This window comes from Trypanosoma rangeli (assembly GCF_003719475.1).
Source record: "Trypanosoma rangeli strain AM80 chromosome Unknown Tra_15.4_contig_00202, whole genome shotgun sequence".
In the NCBI taxonomy this organism is placed as follows: domain Eukaryota; phylum Euglenozoa; class Kinetoplastea; order Trypanosomatida; family Trypanosomatidae; genus Trypanosoma; species Trypanosoma rangeli.
In genome coordinates, this window is record NW_021705948.1 from 1 (window position 1) to 18,942 (window position 18,942).

General features: G+C 48.9%; 11 protein-coding genes across 11 annotated transcripts, besides 16 other annotated features; all 11 read right to left on the reverse strand.

Annotated features, from left to right (window-relative positions):
• Positions 1-268: 268 nt before the first annotated feature.
• Positions 269-303: a microsatellite.
• Positions 304-415: 112 nt separating this feature from the next.
• Positions 416-472: a microsatellite.
• Positions 472-488: a microsatellite.
• Positions 489-697: 209 nt separating this feature from the next.
• TraAM80_05877 (putative protein kinase) lies at positions 698-3,130 on the reverse strand (the record flags this gene model as incomplete). The annotated part of the gene is made up of 1 exon (XM_029382739.1): positions 698-3,130. The coding sequence occupies one exon, from the start codon at positions 3,128-3,130 to the stop codon at positions 698-700; it is 2,433 nt and encodes an 810-aa protein (XP_029237364.1).
• A 270-nt stretch (positions 3,131-3,400) lies between these two features.
• Positions 3,401-3,437: a microsatellite.
• Positions 3,438-3,532: 95 nt separating this feature from the next.
• TraAM80_05878 (uncharacterized protein) lies at positions 3,533-4,396 on the reverse strand (the record flags this gene model as incomplete). Its single annotated transcript, XM_029382740.1, has 1 exon — positions 3,533-4,396. The coding sequence occupies one exon, from the start codon at positions 4,394-4,396 to the stop codon at positions 3,533-3,535; it is 864 nt and encodes a 287-aa protein (XP_029237365.1).
• Positions 4,397-5,187: 791 nt separating this feature from the next.
• Positions 5,188-5,245: a sequence feature (A-rich).
• A 409-nt stretch (positions 5,246-5,654) lies between these two features.
• On the reverse strand, positions 5,655-6,899 carry TraAM80_05879 (putative mitogen activated protein kinase; the record flags this gene model as incomplete). Its single annotated transcript, XM_029382741.1, has 1 exon — positions 5,655-6,899. One exon carries the CDS (start codon positions 6,897-6,899, stop codon positions 5,655-5,657), a length of 1,245 nt encoding a protein of 414 aa, XP_029237366.1.
• A 1,139-nt stretch (positions 6,900-8,038) lies between these two features.
• On the reverse strand, positions 8,039-8,911 carry TraAM80_05880 (uncharacterized protein; the record flags this gene model as incomplete). Its single annotated transcript, XM_029382742.1, has 1 exon — positions 8,039-8,911. One exon carries the CDS (start codon positions 8,909-8,911, stop codon positions 8,039-8,041), a length of 873 nt encoding a protein of 290 aa, XP_029237367.1.
• Positions 8,912-8,963: 52 nt separating this feature from the next.
• Positions 8,964-8,980: a microsatellite.
• Positions 8,981-9,240: 260 nt separating this feature from the next.
• On the reverse strand, positions 9,241-10,419 carry TraAM80_05881 (DNA repair protein; the record flags this gene model as incomplete). The annotated part of the gene is made up of 1 exon (XM_029382743.1): positions 9,241-10,419. The coding sequence occupies one exon, from the start codon at positions 10,417-10,419 to the stop codon at positions 9,241-9,243; it is 1,179 nt and encodes a 392-aa protein (XP_029237368.1).
• Positions 10,420-10,926: 507 nt separating this feature from the next.
• TraAM80_05882 (uncharacterized protein) lies at positions 10,927-11,334 on the reverse strand (the record flags this gene model as incomplete). Its single annotated transcript, XM_029382744.1, has 1 exon — positions 10,927-11,334. One exon carries the CDS (start codon positions 11,332-11,334, stop codon positions 10,927-10,929), a length of 408 nt encoding a protein of 135 aa, XP_029237369.1.
• Positions 11,335-11,791: 457 nt separating this feature from the next.
• On the reverse strand, positions 11,792-12,097 carry TraAM80_05883 (putative iron-sulfur cluster assembly protein; the record flags this gene model as incomplete). Its single annotated transcript, XM_029382745.1, has 1 exon — positions 11,792-12,097. The coding sequence occupies one exon, from the start codon at positions 12,095-12,097 to the stop codon at positions 11,792-11,794; it is 306 nt and encodes a 101-aa protein (XP_029237370.1).
• Positions 12,098-12,236: 139 nt separating this feature from the next.
• Positions 12,237-12,270: a microsatellite.
• Positions 12,271-12,334: 64 nt separating this feature from the next.
• Positions 12,335-12,351: a microsatellite.
• Positions 12,352-12,488: 137 nt separating this feature from the next.
• Positions 12,489-12,542: a microsatellite.
• A 755-nt stretch (positions 12,543-13,297) lies between these two features.
• TraAM80_05884 (RNA-binding protein) lies at positions 13,298-13,846 on the reverse strand (the record flags this gene model as incomplete). Its single annotated transcript, XM_029382746.1, has 1 exon — positions 13,298-13,846. One exon carries the CDS (start codon positions 13,844-13,846, stop codon positions 13,298-13,300), a length of 549 nt encoding a protein of 182 aa, XP_029237371.1.
• Positions 13,847-13,866: 20 nt separating this feature from the next.
• Positions 13,867-13,890: a microsatellite.
• A 237-nt stretch (positions 13,891-14,127) lies between these two features.
• Positions 14,128-14,156: a sequence feature (A-rich).
• A 126-nt stretch (positions 14,157-14,282) lies between these two features.
• On the reverse strand, positions 14,283-15,179 carry TraAM80_05885 (putative vesicle-associated membrane protein, putative,syntaxin-like protein; the record flags this gene model as incomplete). Its single annotated transcript, XM_029382747.1, has 1 exon — positions 14,283-15,179. The coding sequence occupies one exon, from the start codon at positions 15,177-15,179 to the stop codon at positions 14,283-14,285; it is 897 nt and encodes a 298-aa protein (XP_029237372.1).
• Positions 15,180-15,279: 100 nt separating this feature from the next.
• Positions 15,280-15,305: a microsatellite.
• Positions 15,306-15,396: 91 nt separating this feature from the next.
• Positions 15,397-15,420: a microsatellite.
• Positions 15,421-15,623: 203 nt separating this feature from the next.
• Positions 15,624-15,642: a microsatellite.
• A 19-nt stretch (positions 15,643-15,661) lies between these two features.
• On the reverse strand, positions 15,662-16,561 carry TraAM80_05886 (uncharacterized protein; the record flags this gene model as incomplete). The annotated part of the gene is made up of 1 exon (XM_029382748.1): positions 15,662-16,561. One exon carries the CDS (start codon positions 16,559-16,561, stop codon positions 15,662-15,664), a length of 900 nt encoding a protein of 299 aa, XP_029237373.1.
• A 114-nt stretch (positions 16,562-16,675) lies between these two features.
• Positions 16,676-16,747: a sequence feature (A-rich).
• Positions 16,748-16,873: 126 nt separating this feature from the next.
• On the reverse strand, positions 16,874-18,721 carry TraAM80_05887 (uncharacterized protein; the record flags this gene model as incomplete). The annotated part of the gene is made up of 1 exon (XM_029382749.1): positions 16,874-18,721. The coding sequence occupies one exon, from the start codon at positions 18,719-18,721 to the stop codon at positions 16,874-16,876; it is 1,848 nt and encodes a 615-aa protein (XP_029237374.1).
• Positions 18,722-18,831: 110 nt separating this feature from the next.
• Positions 18,832-18,871: a sequence feature (A-rich).
• The last annotated feature ends 71 nt before the right edge of the window (positions 18,872-18,942 follow it).

Here is an 18,942-nt window from a genome sequence, read left to right on the forward strand (position 1 = left end):
ATACAGGAGGAACCAGGCGGCCTGGTTGACGATGCCCTTGATAGAAGGAAAAAAATAAGGAGGAGAAAGGAAGACGACAACGACAGCCGTAGCTAACCAAGGCGTGAATCTTGCTTCACTCAACCTACAGAAGACAGTAAGACGAGAGCGCGTACAGCGGCTACAGACGTGGGTGAAAATAACTGCCTCGTGTATGTGAGCTTGGTTAACAACCCACACCCTTCCTGCGTTCATTGGCTGTACGAGACAAGGCAAATGAGACTGATACAATAATAATAAATAATGATAATAATAAATGAATAAACGTCGTCAACACGGCAACGAAACAAAACCGGAAAAAAAATGCATATATTTGTCTCACAGCATGAACAAACAGAAACTGCGGTTCATACATGATGAAAAGGGCATTCCCGTGACAGAAACACAAACAAACACAAACAAACACAAACACACACACACACACACACACACAGAGAGAGAGAGAGAGACGAATGCATATATGCAGAAAATATGAAGACATAAACTTCTTTTTTTGCTTTTTTTAAAAAAAAGAAAGGTAAACAAACACAACAACAAGGCGCCCTTGCGGTATATAAGTTGATACTAAGGGCATACAAGAAAAAAGAAAAAAAGAGGGGATAGAGAAAACAAATGCAGAGAAAGTGATGGAGTAGAGAACTAGGGAATAATGCAACAACTATTCCTTAAATAACGCCGTTATTCCTAAAAATTCAGCTGTGCTGTGGGATTTGCTGGCTGCATCGGAATCAAAGAGGTTACCGCCCTGACCGACAGTATCCACATTCTCCGTAAAGCTATAGCCGCCACCTCTTCGTTGAGAGTGGTGTACACCCTCTAGGCGTCGCCGTAGGGTCCGCAATGAAGACAACTCACCATTAAACGAGTTTTGCCTCTTTTTTGCCTCCACAGCGTCCAGTTTTCCAAACTTCTTCTTGAGATTCAGCTCGCAGATTAAGGCCTGATGACCCCCAAGTCTGGTGGCATGCGTTGAAGGTGAGGTACGATAAATAGGTTTGGCCGAAACCACTTCCGCCGCTGCTTCGGGCCCTAACCCCAGCGAAAGCTCCAATAACTCCTGATGCGGCAGATCACCAAGCTCACTGTCCAATTCCATTTCACGATCATTCCCAACTTCCTCAGCAATGTGTAATAGTTTTTCTCCAGCAGCGTTAGTACCCGATATAGCATTTGACTGATGCATCTGCATCGGTGAAGAGTTCAGCTTCGGACTCCACTCTAATGATGAGGGGGAAAGCAATGGGAGCGACTGCGAGCAAACAACAGGCGGATGCCCCAAAATGAAAGGGTGCTTCAGCAGTTCTTCCACCGAGGGACGCCGGGTATAGTCAAGGCGAAAGACACACTCTATAAAATTAAGTAGTGTCAAACTCGCCCCAGATTGACGCAGGCGGTTTAAACTTGGTCCTTTCACAGTTCCACCAATTCTCCATACGACAGTGTGCGAAGGCAAACCATGAAATTCTTCCCATGGCGGGACTCCCATGGTCATTTCATACACCATGCACCCCAACGCCCACACATCAGAGGCAAACGTAGACTCCTGCGTAGAAATAAGCTCTGGACTCATGTATATGGGAGTCCCACAAAGCTTCCTCTCTGTAGCTTGCATAAAACAACCAGAGTTTCCACCTAAAAGCTTATCTTGCTCCGCATCGGCCACATATATGGTTTGAACAAACCTACTTGTACCAAAGTCAGTAATTTTAAGGTTGCCCTTCTCCGTCACAAGTACATTGGCACTCTTAAGATCCCCATGAACCACACTGCGTCTTTGTAAATACTCCATACCTTGTAACACCTGCAATGTATAGAGGCGTATGACATTTTCGTTAAAGGCCCCAAATTTTTTGATAAGATCCTGTAACGTGCCACCAGCAACATGCTCCAAAATGATGCACATTCCTCGATGAACCTTTTCCACTCCAAGGCATTTAACAATGCGATGATGAGCGAGGTATGTAAGAAAGTAAAATTCACGCAAATCTGCTTCCGACAAAGCAAGACGTCCGTGATAACTATCCAATTTTTTTTTATCACAGTTTATAGAAGGTGTTTCAGGCGAGACTTTTGTTTGCTTCAGCAACGATTTACCGGACGATTCATTCGAATCTTTAGAAGAATAAGGGCTGGACGAGGATGAGAAACCATCATCATGAATTACTTTCAACGCCAACCTTCGTCCAGTGTCTACATCCATGCCGGCGTACACTACACTGTTTGCACCGTGTGCAATAGGAAGACCCCACTGTAAACGAATAGAAATAGACTGCTCCTTTACGGATTGCCTGAGAGAGCTCATTTTTCTTCCGGAGCCTGGTCCCAGTCGTGCATTCCAGGACTCTTCCTCCCCCAAAGTCGCGGTGTTGTCGGAGGTATGGTAAGCTTGAAAGCAAAATTTCTCAACATACAATGAACCTGGAGTAAGTGACATGTTGAGCTTATCTGTAAAAATCAGGGAAGAATAATCCGTGGTGTTTCCAACTTCACCCGCTCTACCTTCATCACGCAATGTATTTAAGTGACAGGCCACAACACCAACATCATCTCCGCTTTGAAGCTGACAGCGTCGGCCTTTTCCTACCTTGGTATCATTCACATAAGTACCATTGGCGCTGTGGTCCTCTAAGTAGATCCGCACCTCTGGTACAGAGTAGCGTGGCATCTGTGTGTGATGCGCATCATCGTTCGTCTCTCGAGTAGAGCAGGAGTTGTTGTGAGCACCCACTAAAGTTGACCCCGCCGTTATTGAAGTGTCAAGGAGCGTGTGTTGTCGGGTTGAGAGGTCCTGATGATGGCACCGACATCCTCTGCCAGGAGACGGCACGCTCACCTCAACGTGGAAAGCAATGACGAAGTGTAGCGCACTGACGCGGGGATCACTCACGACAATGTCACACGTCGGAGACCTCCCACACGTAATTTGCCGCCTGTCGGAGAGGTACAACACGCGGTGTTTATCCGAAAGAAGAAATCCCCAGGGTCGCTCGCTTGTCGCGGTATGACTTTCAACCGACAGCTCAACCAGTGTGCTCTGTGAGTTCGACAGAGTGTCAGGACCCGCATTATCTTCCACGCTTCGAAAACTCATGTGTCGCGTTAGTTACTTATGTCTAGTGACCGTTAATACGTGTGTGGGGGTGTATTTGTTGCGCTCCTCCCACACCCTCTCTTTATCTATGTGTTTATTCCCCCCGTCTCGTTAATTGTTATTTACGTGTATTATATGCGAGTGCGTCCAGGCCTCTCCCGCAACACGCCTCTCTTCTCAGATGCGTTGTAACCTCCACAGCGACTCCGTGGAAACACGAGCAGCTAGGGCGTGTTGATGACAAAAAAAAAAAAAAAGAGCATGCGAAGTAATAAAGACACAAAATAAAATACAAATACACATTACACTGGGAGTGACATTCGCGTGCCCCCACCAACGAGAAGCCAATCTCACCCGGTCAATTTACACCACTACCACGTAAGTATTTTTTTTTCCTCCATCTCAGAATTTTCTAAACGCATGATACGCGGGTTCCTGTGCGTAGTGACGCTCCACCTCCCGTAGCTCTTCCTCGTTAATCTCAAGCGGTAACATACCACGCTCCGCCCACTGCTGCTCCCTAAATTCGGAATCCGCATCATACTGCTCCCGGAGCTCTGGGTTATTGCAGAGGTCAAAAATAAGTTGCTGCCGCGCGAGAGCCTTCTTCTGCAGCGCCACATACGCTTCCCACGCCTCACCCTCAACCCCTGTCAATGGGGCGGCCTCACGTATCTCGCCATGCCACTCCTCCAGCTTCCGCGCACAGAGCGCCGTCAGGTCTTCTATACGGTGCGCGTCCACAAACGGAAACGAAGGGTCTGCATCTGTGCCAAATTCCAACGCATCTGTCGGACGAACAACTGGAGGATACTCCGCCTGCTGGGAGCAAAGCTGAGGCACGTCCAACCCGTATCCTGGCTCATATCCAGGGACTGGAGGCGTCAGCGAGGGGCGGCGGTAGTTACCAGGGGGCTGTTCAGACGACAGCAGCAGCGCCTCCTCACGCGCCTGCTCCATGCCAAGCTCCGTCATTGCCTCCAGAGCCTCCGTCATGCGGGTAGCAAGACGAGACATGCGATCGGCAAAGGTTTTCTCATTAACTGCACAGTACCGGTCGAACGCCAACGCGACACGGCGTTCGTTGTCCACATCGTGCTGCCTTTTTCGACTGTCGTTACACAGCCTCTTCTCGTGCAAGTACTCCATCGCCGCCTGTGCCCACTTCTCCTCACTTCCAATTTTACCCGCGCTCGTCATGTAGGCTGCCGCAGTCTGCTTCTTCTGTAGTAGCACAAAGCTACAGCCGCCCCAGCGACAGGCCATCAACCCAGAGGAGAATTTACCACTTTTCTTCTCCTTCTTTCAGCCCCACACCCCACTTCCGTGCGTGCTTTACCTGGTCACTTCCACCCACTCAAACAAATGAATGTATGGCTGACCGATGGCTCACCTGTCGCGCAAGGACAGCGTCCGCAAGAGGTGCACACACCTAACACGATGTATTAAACCCGCGTTGCGGGTGGAAACAAAAAGGGGGAAAAAGGCATGGTGGTGAAAACAAACAGACAGAAAGGATTACGTGATAAACGCCACGTCACCCTTCACGTGCAGAGAATTGTGCGTACACCCCGATGGCTGATAACAAGAAAAGAAAGAAGAAAGCGCTTACACAAAAGGTACGAGAGGAAGAAGGACCCATTCAAAAAGAAAAAAAATATGGTCCACAGTTTTTGTAAGCTGACGCTGCGGGTTCCCTAAGAAAAACAAACAAACACACACACGTGGGAAACGCAAGGGATGGAAACATTCCATCACCTCCTCACCCGCCTTATAGGTGCGACTTTCCTTCCATTTTTTTCCCCCCCTTCAAGTTTTACCACAAACAAGCACAAAAAAGCAAACCATTCCTAGGAGCAGCAGTCGCACACTTTGACGCGCAGGACACATAAGCATACAGAGGGAGCGGCAGACAAAGAACAAATCTAAAAAAAACAACACCAATAACCAAGAAAAACAGATGTTGAAACCGCCAAATGCAACAGCGGATAAAACGACAGAAAATGATCAAAAGAAAAAAGAGCGAGGGGGAAGGGGAGATGTCATAAAAACCCAGCGATAAAGAAAACCAAAACGAAAAAAAAAAGGAAACGGGAGTAAAGAAAAATAAGAAAGCCCCAGCAATGCAATCGTCAAATAACACGCACTTGATTCCCTTCTTACAGGGAATAAAAAAACGATCACATAATGCAGTCATTTCCACGAAAAAGCACGCAGTGACCCTTTTTTTTTTTTCCTTTGTCCTCATCCAGACCGCTTTTCTTCCTCCCGTTGTTCACCGATATCTTCCTGTATACATTTCTACCTCTCCCTCTTCCCGCCATAGATTTTTTTTTTGAGGGGTCTTCTTTCGCCTCATTCTCCAGTTTCTTCTTCGTGTTATTTCCCCGTTTATTGAGGTCCATTTTTATTCAGTTCTTCCAGGTATTTTAGTCTTAGCCCTTTTTTTTTTTCACCCTTCTTTTTTGTCTTGTTTTTAGCCGTCTTATATCTTAGGACCCTTATCTCCTTCCTAAGGCTGGCTCTAAGACGCCTCCGACGCCTCGTCAAACCGACCACCGTCTACGTCTTCTATCTCATCTCGCTCAATCGTTCTCTGAGCAGAGCGTCCCTCCCCGGTGACGCCCATAGACGGAAGGGTAGAGCCACCCTGTTGCTGTTGTTGCTGCTGCTGCAACTGTAGATTGCGCGGCGCTGTCGTGGGATATTTTTCGTGGAACCTCACACTCTCCTCGTACACCGCCCTCTTCACATCATTCACCGTCTTTTGTTCCTGCTCGTCAAAGCTGAAGGGGGGTATGTCAATGGTCTCATATTGTTCGTCGTAGAGTTCCGCCAGAAATGGGTGCCGGAGTGCCTCGTCCACGGTGATGCGTTTATCAGGATGAAAGACAAGCATGCGCTGCAGCAGGTCGAGAGCATTATCAGACGCCTTCGGATACTTCACACGCCAGTCTAGTGGGGTGCGCTGCTCCTTTTTGCGAAGATACTTCTGGGCTGGTAAGGAACCGATAGATTTTATATCTTCCTCTGACGGGGTACCAATTACTTCAATGATCTTGTCAAGTTGCCGCACACGGTCTTTGCCTTGAAATAGTGGCCGTGAACCAAGCAGCTCACCAAGAATACTTCCTACACCCCACACATCAATTTGGACCGAGTAGTTTTTGTCCTCCATCACGAGCTCCGGTGCACGGTACCAGCGCATTGTCACATAGTCAGTCATGTTTTCTCCGTGATCACTTTCTTCCTTTGCAAGACCAAAGTCACATATTTTCAAATCACAGTTCTGGTTTACTAGAATGTTTGCTGGAGTGATGTCACGATGAATAACGCCGGCAGAATGAATGACCTTCAATGCATGGAGTATTTGGTAAATGAAGAACTGAACGTGGGCCTCCGTCAGCTCTTGACCAGTGCGTAAAACTTGTTTCAGATCCGTCTCCATAATTTCCATCACAATGTAGAAATGATCAAACGTGTCTCTGTCAAGTGGAGTGAGAATGTTTCGAAGTGCAATAATATTTTCATCATTGAAGAATGAGAGTAACTTAATCTCACGCAATACGCGCTTCGCCAGAATCATCTCCTCAAATATCTCCTTGTTAACACGCTTAATTGCCACAAGCTCGTTGTCATTGAGTGTGTCCCTTGCACGTATTACTATTCCGTATGATCCGGCACCAATTACTTTCTCCAATACGTAGCGGCTATCCAACGAGTTCACTTCCTCCTGCAGCTCCAACAGATTCCGAATTTGATGACTCATGATGACTGCAACCGCCACACTGTCGCTGCTGCTATCAAGTACACACAGAGAGAGTAAACGTGTATGAGAGATATAAATAGATAATGAGGAATCTATGAAAGAAAAGAGAAGTAAATAAGTAAATTCCTCTCCCGCTCGGTCAGGCCTCCTTGTTTTATTTTATTGTCTTCGCGTCTTATGTGCTGTCTTTTGCTGCGGTGGTAACACTCTCTTTCCCTCCCCCCTTTCCGTCAATCAATCAGATTGTGGCGGTTCCGTCGCCTTTCTCTTGTCTTTTGTCCTTTTTGGATTTCCACTCCACCCCCTCTCCTTTCCCTTCAACAGAAAAGGCGCTGTTTGCTGCGCCACTGTACCCGCGAGCTGCAAAGAAGATGCAAAAGGGGTCAAGACAGGAATAGAGCGAATGGAGACTCAATACTCGCTCACCATTGAAATCAAACAACTGCAACGAGCATCCACGCTCAGCAGACGACACACCAACGCACATGCAAGTGAGTTATTCTCCACATTACTGGTCTTTTTGCCGAGCATAACGAGGAGTGTGGTGATGGTGGCAAGGAACAAGTTAAATCAAGTCCCAGCGGCACGCGAGCAAAGACCCGCCGGGAGAGGAAGCGCGGAATCGCACCACTAAAAAGGCAAAACACACCAAGTAAGGGGAGATCACACACAACCAACCAGCCACCGCCGCTACTCAGAATAGGTGCAAAACAAGAAAAAATTGGGTCATGGTGAGATGATGTTTCAACGCACGCACACAAATACCTTTTCCTTCTGCCCCACCTCATCTTTTGAGAGAGACGCCACCTACGGTTTTACACCTCTTTCCATGCCTCACACATACAAAAAAAAATGTATGTACCCATGCGCTCTCTTATTTAGAAAATAAGTACAAATTCTTGCTTCGCCCCCGTCGTTCTTGTACTACACACACAGACACAGATGCACACGGGCAAAAAAAAAAAGAGACCACATTGTGCTTTTCTTTACAAGAAAATTTTCAAGAAAAAAAACATTAGCCGTTAATAAGGTATGCGTTTTAAATATTGTTCCTAGTCCATTCTCTGCATCTCCTTTTTTTTTTCCTCTCTCTCCTCCCCCCCACCTCCCCCCCTCATCGGTCAGTAAGAAAGAGGAAATCAATCAGATTCACTCGTGCTGGGCGTTGCCACGGGTGGCCGACGGGGCGGCTTGGTTTGCCGGCGACTTGGCGGTTTCTTTGTGCCATTGACAGGTACCGCAGCTGCCGTGGGTTCAACTGTCTGCTGCTCATGTTTTTTTTGCTGTTTTGCGTAGGATTTTGAAAGCGGAACGTTGTCATCATCGTCAGAATCAGGGGATTTGGAGGGGGCCAGTGTGGCTGCATGATGATTAGGCGACTTGTCAACTACAGCATGGGACGACTCTGGAGAGCCAGGACGCGTGGCTAAGATGGTGGAAACTTCGGTAGCACCATTGCCAGAGAGTTGTTTGTTTCCAACTGTGCGGTAAAGTGGAACATCATCATCTTTTTCGCTGTCATCATCGCGCGGAGTTTCTTTCCTCTCCTTCTTCTGCTGCGGTGCGGAAGTCAGAATTTCCTCAGCCGCTGAGTTCTCATGTCGGTGCTTCCGCCCGCGTCGTTTCTTTTTCGCGCTGCTATTGGGCCCTTCCACTACCTCGGCCGCCGTTCCATTGCCCTCCACGTGCCTCCCATTATTGTCTGGTGTTGCTGCTTCCACCTCCTTGTGTTGCTGTTTTGAATCTTGTCGTTGTTGATACACTGACAGCCTGTCAGTGGGCTCCGGGAAAGACTTACGCTCCTTCACAAGAACAAGTTGATAACGACGGCCCGGCGTGACGAGGACATTTCCTTCCGCGTCAAAAGGCAGCAGCAGATGTCCACTCGGTGACTCTCGTAGCGCCAGTGAGCCACCCCTTTCTGCGCACCCAAAGGCGTGACTCGGGTTGAAAGTGTTCTGCAGTTCGGAGGCGAGACGAATCGTCAAGTCATCAATGATTATGGTCGGCATCCAGCTCCAGCACGCACAGAAAATGAGTTTCCTGCACGTGCATCGTTCACGCAAAAAAAAAAAAAAAAAGGCGCGGCGGGATGCAGAGGTCGCTGATCCTCAACAGGGAGCTGTGGAGAAAAGCAAAAGTAACAAGCAAACCAAATGGCGGCAAGCGGCGGAGGGCGCAGTGGAGCAGCCAATGGATTCCAAAGCAAGAGGAAGGTAAAAAGGCACAAACACAAACACAAACGAGAATAAGTGACGGTATGGCAAAACAAACATTTTCATTCTTTTTTTTTGTTGACCAGCCCAATCCCCAGCAAAAGAAGGCATATCAGCAACATGTATCACACCGCTGTGGTTTCAGCACCAACCATGCAACCACCCTTCACGAGGCGGACTCGCATCGTTGCCCTCGTGGCACACACCCTTTGCTGCGTACCACACACACCGTCATTGCTCTTACCATGCAGCGTAAACACATCCGCATTTGATAGAGGCTCCACATATAAACGAACATCGGCCACCGCCGCCCACCACACAGGAACACCCAATGGCTTTGGTGGCAGCGCTGTCGCAGCTGCTGAGTGTTGGTTGTACAAGCTTGTGCACCCATTCACAAAAACCACCGCCACGCTCCCCCCACAGGAAGTAACAAAAATGTCTTGACTACTGACGTCCGCGTCATGCGAGCAGTAATGATGCTCATACTCATCCAGATTGCTGCTCGCCGCATTCCTCCAGCCATTACCATTCAGAATTGCATTTCGCACCTCCCGTACAAGCGCAGCCGCCATCCAATGACGTGCATGATTTGTCGTCCCACACATAGGATGGTCCCAGAGACGTGCCACATTATCGACAACAATCAGCACACGACGTCGGTTCGCATGGTGGCGCGATTCGACATACTCCACACGGCTGAGAAAGCGAAAAAAGACCAGCAGGTCATTTGGTGACGCAAAAGGTACAAGTTTCACCTTTTTCAACATCATTAGCAAAAGGGTATCGGCGTCGTGACCGCACCGCACGCTGTTTGCCAATGCAGACGCAAGAGACGTCTTTAGAAGGTCACGAAGGCAACATGGACTGACGGCTGATGGATCTGAAAAAAGAAAATACACGGACCAATCATGTGGCGCAGACGTTGATGCCTCAGCCTTCACTAACATCATCTCCTCCTCCTCCTGGGACAGTTGGTGATCAACATTCTCCCCCACGACCGACGTCCTCATCATCGCTGTCCACTCCACACTCCCTCGCACAGCGAAGGCTGACACCATTCGCTGCACAAGCTGCGACTTGCCTGCTGCCGGCGGGCCAAATATCTCCAGCACCGTCCCGCATGCCACCCCGCCGTCTGGCAGCAGTTGGTCAATCGCCGCACTGCCGGTGGAGAAGACGGCGTCGCGACTAAAACAGCGCCCCAACTCAAAAACTGGCGACGCTGAGGTGGCGAGTGCGGCAAGACGCCGTAAAACTTCCTCAGCCGTCAGCGTCTCCCATGGAGAAGAAGAGGTGGCCATCCATGTGGTCCTCCCTGGGCCCCGTGCTGGCGCTTACTTCCAACTGCCCCCCGCCTGCCCTCTCCGTCTCTCCGTGGCGAGTGAGGAAGATGTGGCAAAGGATAGAAAAAATCCTTCGCCTTTTGCTTGGTCAAAGTGGTGCTCTGTGGGAGAACAAAATCCCCTCCCCCTCCTTAAAAATTCTTTTTGTTGACTCGTCTCTGTGTTGCAAGCAAGCTGACCTGGGAGAAAGCAAAAAAAAAAAAGGGGAAAAAAACAAGCGGAAGAAAAGCTCGCATATCTTATTTCCCCCTTTTCCCATTTTCGTCGTTCATCCCACCCCCACCCCAAGCACAACAGCGCAAATCCAAAAAAAAAAGCGCATACAGAAAGGCGAAACAACAACACAAAATTACCGCTTCCCACGAGCCACAAGGTACTCATTGCTTTTAGGTACTCATTGCTTTTGCTTTTTGGCCACAACGCAGGTGATTCCTCCTTTGCTTCTTATTTTGCTTCTGTATGCGTTCACACCTTCCGCCGCAGGCCGAAAAGCAGCAGGGCTGCACGCATCAATGCGAATGAGGTTACGACAGGATACGGCCAAGCCTGAAACCACTCATGCCAGTCCGGCTGCGTGATGGACGCACCCAAGACGATGGCTGTGAGCAGCAAAAATGTTTCCTTCGCCTTTCGTGCATTTCCGTCCCGTTTTTTAAAAAACTTCACCACGGAGGACTTCCCATTCACATCGGCCAGCAACATATGGTGTATATCCATCAATTTCATTGGTATCGTCAAGCTCACTATGAGGCCAAAAGCGAGGGTAGAGAGCGCTGAGTGGACATCTCCAACGGCTGCGCCACAGAGCGCAAACACAACGCTCCACATCAACGCCTCACGCAGTGAGAACAGGAAGCCGCCCGCCACTGGCATATCTCAAATGTGCCCTCACCTTCGCCACAGCTCAATGCGCAGAATCTCCACAAGAAACAAGAAACAAAAAACAGCCGGGCAATAAAATGTAGGAAAAATGTGCGATAACAGAAACACCACTATGACATAGAGAGAGATGAGGCATCCCTCAATGAGGCGAGAAAGCGGCAAACAACAAAGTAAATGCGAGGTGACAACAACTTATTCTCACGTACAGACAGAAGCATGGTGCCTGATAACGACAGTAATATGCGTCAAAAAAAAGTAGAAATAAAACATATCTGAGTCAAACATCTTCTGTACTGCCATCCAGCAAAAGCAGCCAATAAAGGAATGACCAATAATAACAGAGAAAACAACAATCGCACATGCAATGACTTCAAACCACAAACAAGCATGCACGTAGCAACTCTTCCTATCTCACGCTCGTTGCTTTTTTTTTCTTTTTTCTTTTTTTTTACTTCTCGTTTGTCTGCTGTTCGACACCAGTAACGTGTGAGGATGCACGCTTTTCGAGAAACACCGGAGTTGTGGCAAACAGTCGATTGACAAGCGCCATACGCCGCATTTCATACAATTTTTCCGCGCCCTCCTGCGCAAGGAAGCGCCGCTGCTCCTCCACAGTCCACCGCTCCATCTCCGCGAACTGGTCCTTCACGTGGCGCACAAAATAATTACGAAAGTTGTAGTCGGGAAATGTTTTCGCGGCGCGGATCATCTTCGTGCGCAGTCGCGCCATGGATTGCTGGGTTGCAGTGGACATCTCAGTTTTGTAGATACTCTTCTTAATTCAAGTCTACAGACCCTTTTACTGCCTTCAATACCAGTATCCACTAAGAACACTTCCCACGCATACACACACACAGTCACAGAAGGAGATGCATAGGCGATAGTTATAAATGACAAACAAACAAAAAAAACACACACACACACAAAGAGGAAATATGCATCACAGACATGCACGTTTGGACGCAATGGAGTGTGACTAAGAACGACAAGCAATAATAATAATAATAACCCTTTTCAACTGTGTGATCATAAGAGACAAACGAAGAACGTTACGGCAGTAAATCACAACTAAAAGGAGAAATGATATAATCTACATTTCTCCATAAATGAATAGACTAAATCAGTTATCATCCATTCGGCAATATCACAAAGACACACACACGCCGCACCTCCCCCCCACCCCCCACAAACACACACACTCCAAAACAACTTCAGGCACTTGCAGTTTCTTCAGCCGGAAAACGCCCCCATAGACACACGCGTCACACAGCTACAAATTACTGTGCCACCAATTTAAGCCTGTGACTGCATCCTTCCGCGTTTGTTTTGCTCAATCGGGAAGACGACGACATATGTTCGACGATGCAAACTTCGTCTTTGACGCCACCAGATCCACTGAACGGGTTCCCATCGACACGGTACGCCACAACGACCCTTTCAGCGTGTGTAAGAGGCCATGGGGATGAGAAGTACACAACATGTCCAGGCCTCATCCATCAAACAACATGTATCTGTCCCTGGGAGAGGCGATTCAGCTTCTTCTGAAATATTTTCCCCAGAAAACTGGAGAACGGCCAGCGAGGCCTTCTTGGGAGCAAAGAGAAGGCAATAGAAAGGGAATGAGATAAATATAAAGAGGCAGATTAATAATGCAAACTCAAGCCAGATAAAGAAACATCATATTGTGCGATACCGACTATGTATAACATATTAGGCCGGCTGGACCTCATCGTAGAAGGTCCGAGCTTGCACAACGTAAAGGAACACTTCGTTCCCCCCGCTCCCTTCATTCAAAGCCACCGGTTACACGTAGATGTATTACAAAAATGAGTGGTACACCAACTTGTTCTTTTACCTTACTATTTTTTTTTGGATTTTTAACACATATACACGCATTCCTTACGTCTTGCCTCCTTGCCCATTAGTGGCGATAATGAAGAGTGTGTCAGGTTCCTCAGGTAAGCCTTGCCTCGTTACGGAGGTACTCTCCCACATCCGCCTCATGGAACACGACAGTGCTGTTCATTTCACATTTCCTGCACTCCAACGTTCCCAGTGCAGCCACACCAAACCCCAACGGCACATCCCCCATGGAGAACACCGCCACCTTTTGGTATTTTGGCGTCGACTCCGTAATGCGGCCAAGGCCGGTGCGTGTGACATGACCACCGTAGAGAAACTTCTGCTCCTGGTTGGGTTTCACCCACACCTTAAAGAGAGAATACTGTGCAATGTAATCAAGCGCCGTCACCTGAATGCGGATGTGTCCGTTGTGGGTTACCTTCGCGAAGAGGACACCAATACCCATCAAGTTGGACTTGGCCACGCAGCTGGCAAGCTTGGCAAGGCGCAGTGGCATGTACCATATGCGGCTCTTGTGCAGTCTGAATACATGTTCCTCTTCCTCACCCTTGCGCTCTAAGAGGTGCGTTGTATTGGGCCCAATGTACTGCGCTAGCTTGTCAAACAGCTTCTTTGTCTCCTCCTCCGTCAGTGACCGCATGTAAGCCACCCCCTTGCTACGTTTGTGTGTGTGTGCGTGTGTGTTACTCTCAGGCCCAGGGAAGAGTAGCGCATGAAAAGTCAAGGTAAAATCAAAATACATAGAACAAGAAAAAGTCATTCCAGCATTAGCAAATGTTTCTACAGCGAGGGGGAGGCAGTAGCACAAAGAAAGTAAGAAGAGGCCTCACCCTCTCCCAGCACGCAACAAGAACCATGGAATGTGGGTGGAAACACAAATACACATACGCGCGCACACACATATAATCACAGCAAGCATGTAAAAAAAAAAAAAAAATCACTACAAAAAATATACACAAACGCGGAAACACAGGAAGAGAAGTATATACCCAAACGGGGGCGAAACAACACACGCACGGACACACACACAACGAGAAATAATGGGAGCATCATCCACGATATATATATGGCGCACATCACATTGCCAAACACCCCCCTTGCTTTTCACGTGCCTTCTTTAACTCTGCAACACCCCTTCCTACAGCTAGTTGCGTCTGCTGAACATTGAAGTCAATGCGATCCAAGATGCTCCCCTGTTCCACCACCATTCCACCCAAGTCTTTAAACATCGCATGCAACTCTGTTACACCTCGCAGTATTTCCTGAACTTCGCGACTAAGTTCCTTTTGTCTCAAATCCTCTTCAATAAGTTCTTGAATATCAGGTTGGGTATATCCAAGCTCAAGATATTGAGCAATCTTTTCCTCCCGCTCCATCCGTTCATGCGCCTCGCACGAACCAATCTGCTTGTATCGCTGTTTCTTGTCTTCACATCGCCTTAGCTGTGTGGCGTAGAGTTCTTGTCCCTCGCGAAATGACTGAATGATCATGGATAGGCGAGAGGAAAGGTGCTTCTTGGCGTTTTCCGATGCCAGCACCTCGTCCTCGTTGGTGACGTCCTGCGGGCGCATGCCAGAGATAACCATGCGCTCCAGTTCCCGAAGCAAAGATTGAATGCCTTGCGCGTTTCCTTCAATCTCTTGCCTCTGCGCCTCCTCCTCCTCATCAGAGAGAAACTTTGGTTGAAGGAACGCCTGCTGCTGCGCGTGCAGCCGCTCAATCTTAAAATTTATCGTACGTTCAAGCTCCAAAAAATGCGTGAACGCGCGGATCCACGGAGACATCACCCCGCTACGTGTCCCATTCTTGTTGCTGCCATTCACTGCAGCCTCTGTGAGCGACACCGATGCCGTTGCGCTGCACTTCCGCCTCGACTCACCCAGCCATTCCGCCTGATGCTGCACCGCCCGCCGCAGGGGTGCAAACTCTGGGAACCTGTCTCTTGTGAACGGACTCGACGAGAGTGAACGCATGCCACCCTCTTTTATCGCATCGAAGGCCCCCAAGCGCTGGAGAGACACGCACGCTTACAACCTTCCACATGCAAACCACCGAAACAAAACAAAAAATAGCAATAATAATAATAATAATAATAATAACGGCACCGTCCACTTTCACCACACACCACAGCAGAAAAGGGAGAGAAAAAAGGCCATTCCTCTTCTCAGAAGATTTAACGAACAAACACCAATATATATATATATATATATATATGTGAGCGCTCAATTGATTTCTATCGACCACGCATCGTTGGCTCAATCATACGCGACACATACACATGCACAAATACAACTACTGACTGACACCTACCCGTTCACGGTGTCTTCCTCCCCGCCCAAGCGGCAGGAGGAGCAGGAGCAGGGACAAGAACACAAACAAAAAGAAGACAAAATTTCCAACAGCACCCCGCTCTTCACAAAAAAAAAAAAAAAACAATTTGCCCTCCTGTCGCCGCTTAGAGTAAAATATGTAAGGGAACGTTACGCAGCTGCGAAGGCCGCACCATTGGCATCTGAAGCCCCCCATCACAGAGGGCCTCTCCCTTCTTTGCACTCTGCGCTATAGTGGCACTACGCATTAGCACCGCTGGCCCCACATGTTCCGCTTGATACGGAGGGTGGAGAGCAGCTAACAGAGTGGCAGTGTGTCTTGTAGAGCTGCTTCCAGGTGGTTGTAGTTTAAATGGGAACTCTTCTGCGACAGCGTCACTCGCCCCATTGCTCCGCTTCCAAAGAACAAAACGTCGAGCTGGACGAAGTGCCTTACATGAGAGATAAATCCTCCCGTCGCCGTTTTTCTCCTGGCGGAGCACAGGTGGTGGAGAAAGAGCCTGTGACACCTTATCCAAGTCAATAACTTGTTGTGGCTGTTGCTGTTGTTGTTGTTCTTTGTCTATGTGGAGTAAAAGGAACGTTGTGGCACGCCTGACCAACGGCATACCAGTATCAACTTCGTCCGCCCAACGCACGCGTTTTACAGAACGACGTGTCTCTGGGAACGACAAAGAACGTACCTCACTCCCTGTATTGCCGTTGTTGTCGTATGGCACTCTTTTCTCAGGTGGAGATCTTGCCGACAAGGGCGATGACTCCTGCAACAAGTTGGTGGATGCATCATTGCGGTCCTCGCCGCTCTGCAGTTCCGCAGGGGCAGAAGATTCCTCAGGGAAGAAGTCACCCTCCACGAGGTGCGCAGTATGCACCTCTTCATTGGCAGTCAGTTCTGCGAGGCTAGTCGGCACCAAATCTTGAAACCCGTTTTCCTCCGAGTCCACAAATTTATATTGGGGGGAACACGAGGCACTGACATCTGCATCTGAGCCTAATGTAAGCATCCGCCCCTGCTTATCTATCATGTGCCTCCCAACTCGCACGGCGTACCCGTCGTTAGTATTAATGTTGCTGCTGCTGCCGGCTTTTATTTTCCTACTTCCGCAGCTTGACAATTTTACCGGAAACCAATCACACGGAAAAAAATAATAATACAAAAAAACAAAGACGAAGAGGAACGAAAAAAAAAAAAGACTGAGAGAAAACAAAAAGTCACAACACACTCCCCATTCAGGCACACTGCCGCCCCTTTGAAAGCACGCAGATACAAGAGCATTAAGCAACAGCCGCAGAGACCGCAGCATCAGTCCTCGTCTCCCGCAGAACACAAGGAGATCTCAGGGCAATAACACAACCCCTGCGGGGTATACAGCAAGACACTCATTGGCACGTTGCAAGAGACGAACCATCCGTCTCCCACTTGCGTGAAATGCGGCGTGACCAACCGCACGAAGAATGACACGCGAAACGTTCGCCATCAGATATTCCACCCACAACCCCGTTCGATCCACCTTCTCGTTCTCCACGCACGGACTCCAGTCAACGCCCGTCACACCGCCAGTGTGGCGCTGAGTCAGTTGTTTTTCAATGCTCCACAAACGCCACAGTAGGGGTTTGTAGAACATGCAGAATGTCTGTCTGTCTCCTAGCTTCGCCAGTGGATTATTCACTAGCGCTGCATGTGGTTCTTTAAATGCCATGCCGTGATCCAAATGAAGGATGGTTGGAAACGCGCTGGACTCCCTGTTGGTACCACTTCCACTGCAACCTACATCATTGCCTGACCCACCACATTGACAGCCCCCAATCACAACAAAGGAGTTCTTATTGGGGGAACGATCATTATTACCCACGATGTAGTCAAACATTACCTGCTCAGATAGCGCAACAAGCGGACCATACGGGACGACTGTTCCGTTATACAGCGGGTTGAACCATCGGTGCCACCCAGGCATATTTTTTTTGTTGTATGGTACTCGTATGGAACTGCGGAGGAGCGGAGTAACGTGCCAAACTTCAAGTTGAAAACTACACCACGCATCCAAACCTTTGCGGCGCGTGTGCACATCACCACCGTTAGCTCCGTTTTTGTGTTCTGCATGCCGCTTGAGGAAAGAAAATACGTCATTCTGCACCCAAGCGTCATACGTTGCGCTTCCCGATTCCCGAATAAGAAAAGGGATCATGCGGATGCGACGCTGTGATCGACGCACCACGGCCTCCTGCAGCACTGCCAGTGGAATTGGAAAAATAAATGTTGGCGGAACCCGTCCTATGCCGAGTTTTCGGTCCACCGCAAATGCAGCTACCTCTGCAAAGGGATCTGCGGAAAACTGCCGCTGTGGGACCTTCACAAGAAAGGCCATACTCGCAAGACAACTTGGGGGCGTTTTCATTTCGAGAGAAAAACAAAATGTTGAACGAAACTTAATGGTACGCTGATCAAGCGAGGGTGCAATGACGTCTATCCGCACCCACACCAACAGATTGCGAATGTTCACATGCCCGCTGATTTTAAAATTGGAATTCATGTTTTTGCCGCGGCTCCACACAAGATAACGCTCTGCCCCGTGGGGAAGCGGAACGAAAGTGTGCCACCCAATGAACGGCCTTCCAACAGTCCACTCCGACTGGTTGGGCGATGACGCAAATGCCGCCTTGAGGAGCAGCTGCGCCAGCTGAATACAGGCCACATCATGTGCGGTGTTGAAAGGAGGAGTAGTGCCAGGGTCACAGGTCTGTGCCACGATGCCACCCTTTCGCTGTTTCTCTTGATGCACGCAGGGGCTGGGAGTAAAGGTGTCTCGAACAACATCGTCATACGACCACCAGGATGACACGTTAAGCGATATGTTTGCCCTCAAGAGACTCGTCAAACGGCGGCGATGCAGTTCCTTGGCGAGTGTGTAATTCACTCCACCCTCTTTGGCCCACTTCTCACGACAGCGGGGAAAAATGTCACGCACAAACAGCAAACGCACCGCCGCGTCGGGCATCATTTCCTGCGGCATCACCACTGTAGCCAGCAACAGCTGTTTCTCCTCCATCGATATGAGCCACTGGGGCGAGGATCCCCCTCCTGCTGCATGACATGGTGACGGTGCGAGTTGCGAGAGCATGTGGCTGGTGTTAACGATGAGCATCAAGAGACCCACCGCCACACAACTCACGATGATGTCCCACATACGCACCCTCCGTTGTTGACGACGATGCATCTTCTCACCCCCAAAAAGGGGAAGACGGAAGTGGTGTGGAGAGGGGAAAAAAGTGGGACCATTCACTCCCTCTACCAATCAAACAAACAAAAATGAATACAAAGGAAAAAAAAAAAGAAATGTCGAACAACGCACAGAAACGATACCTCAGCTGCCTCCATTCAAACCTCTTCCTTGGAAGAGTTGCAGTA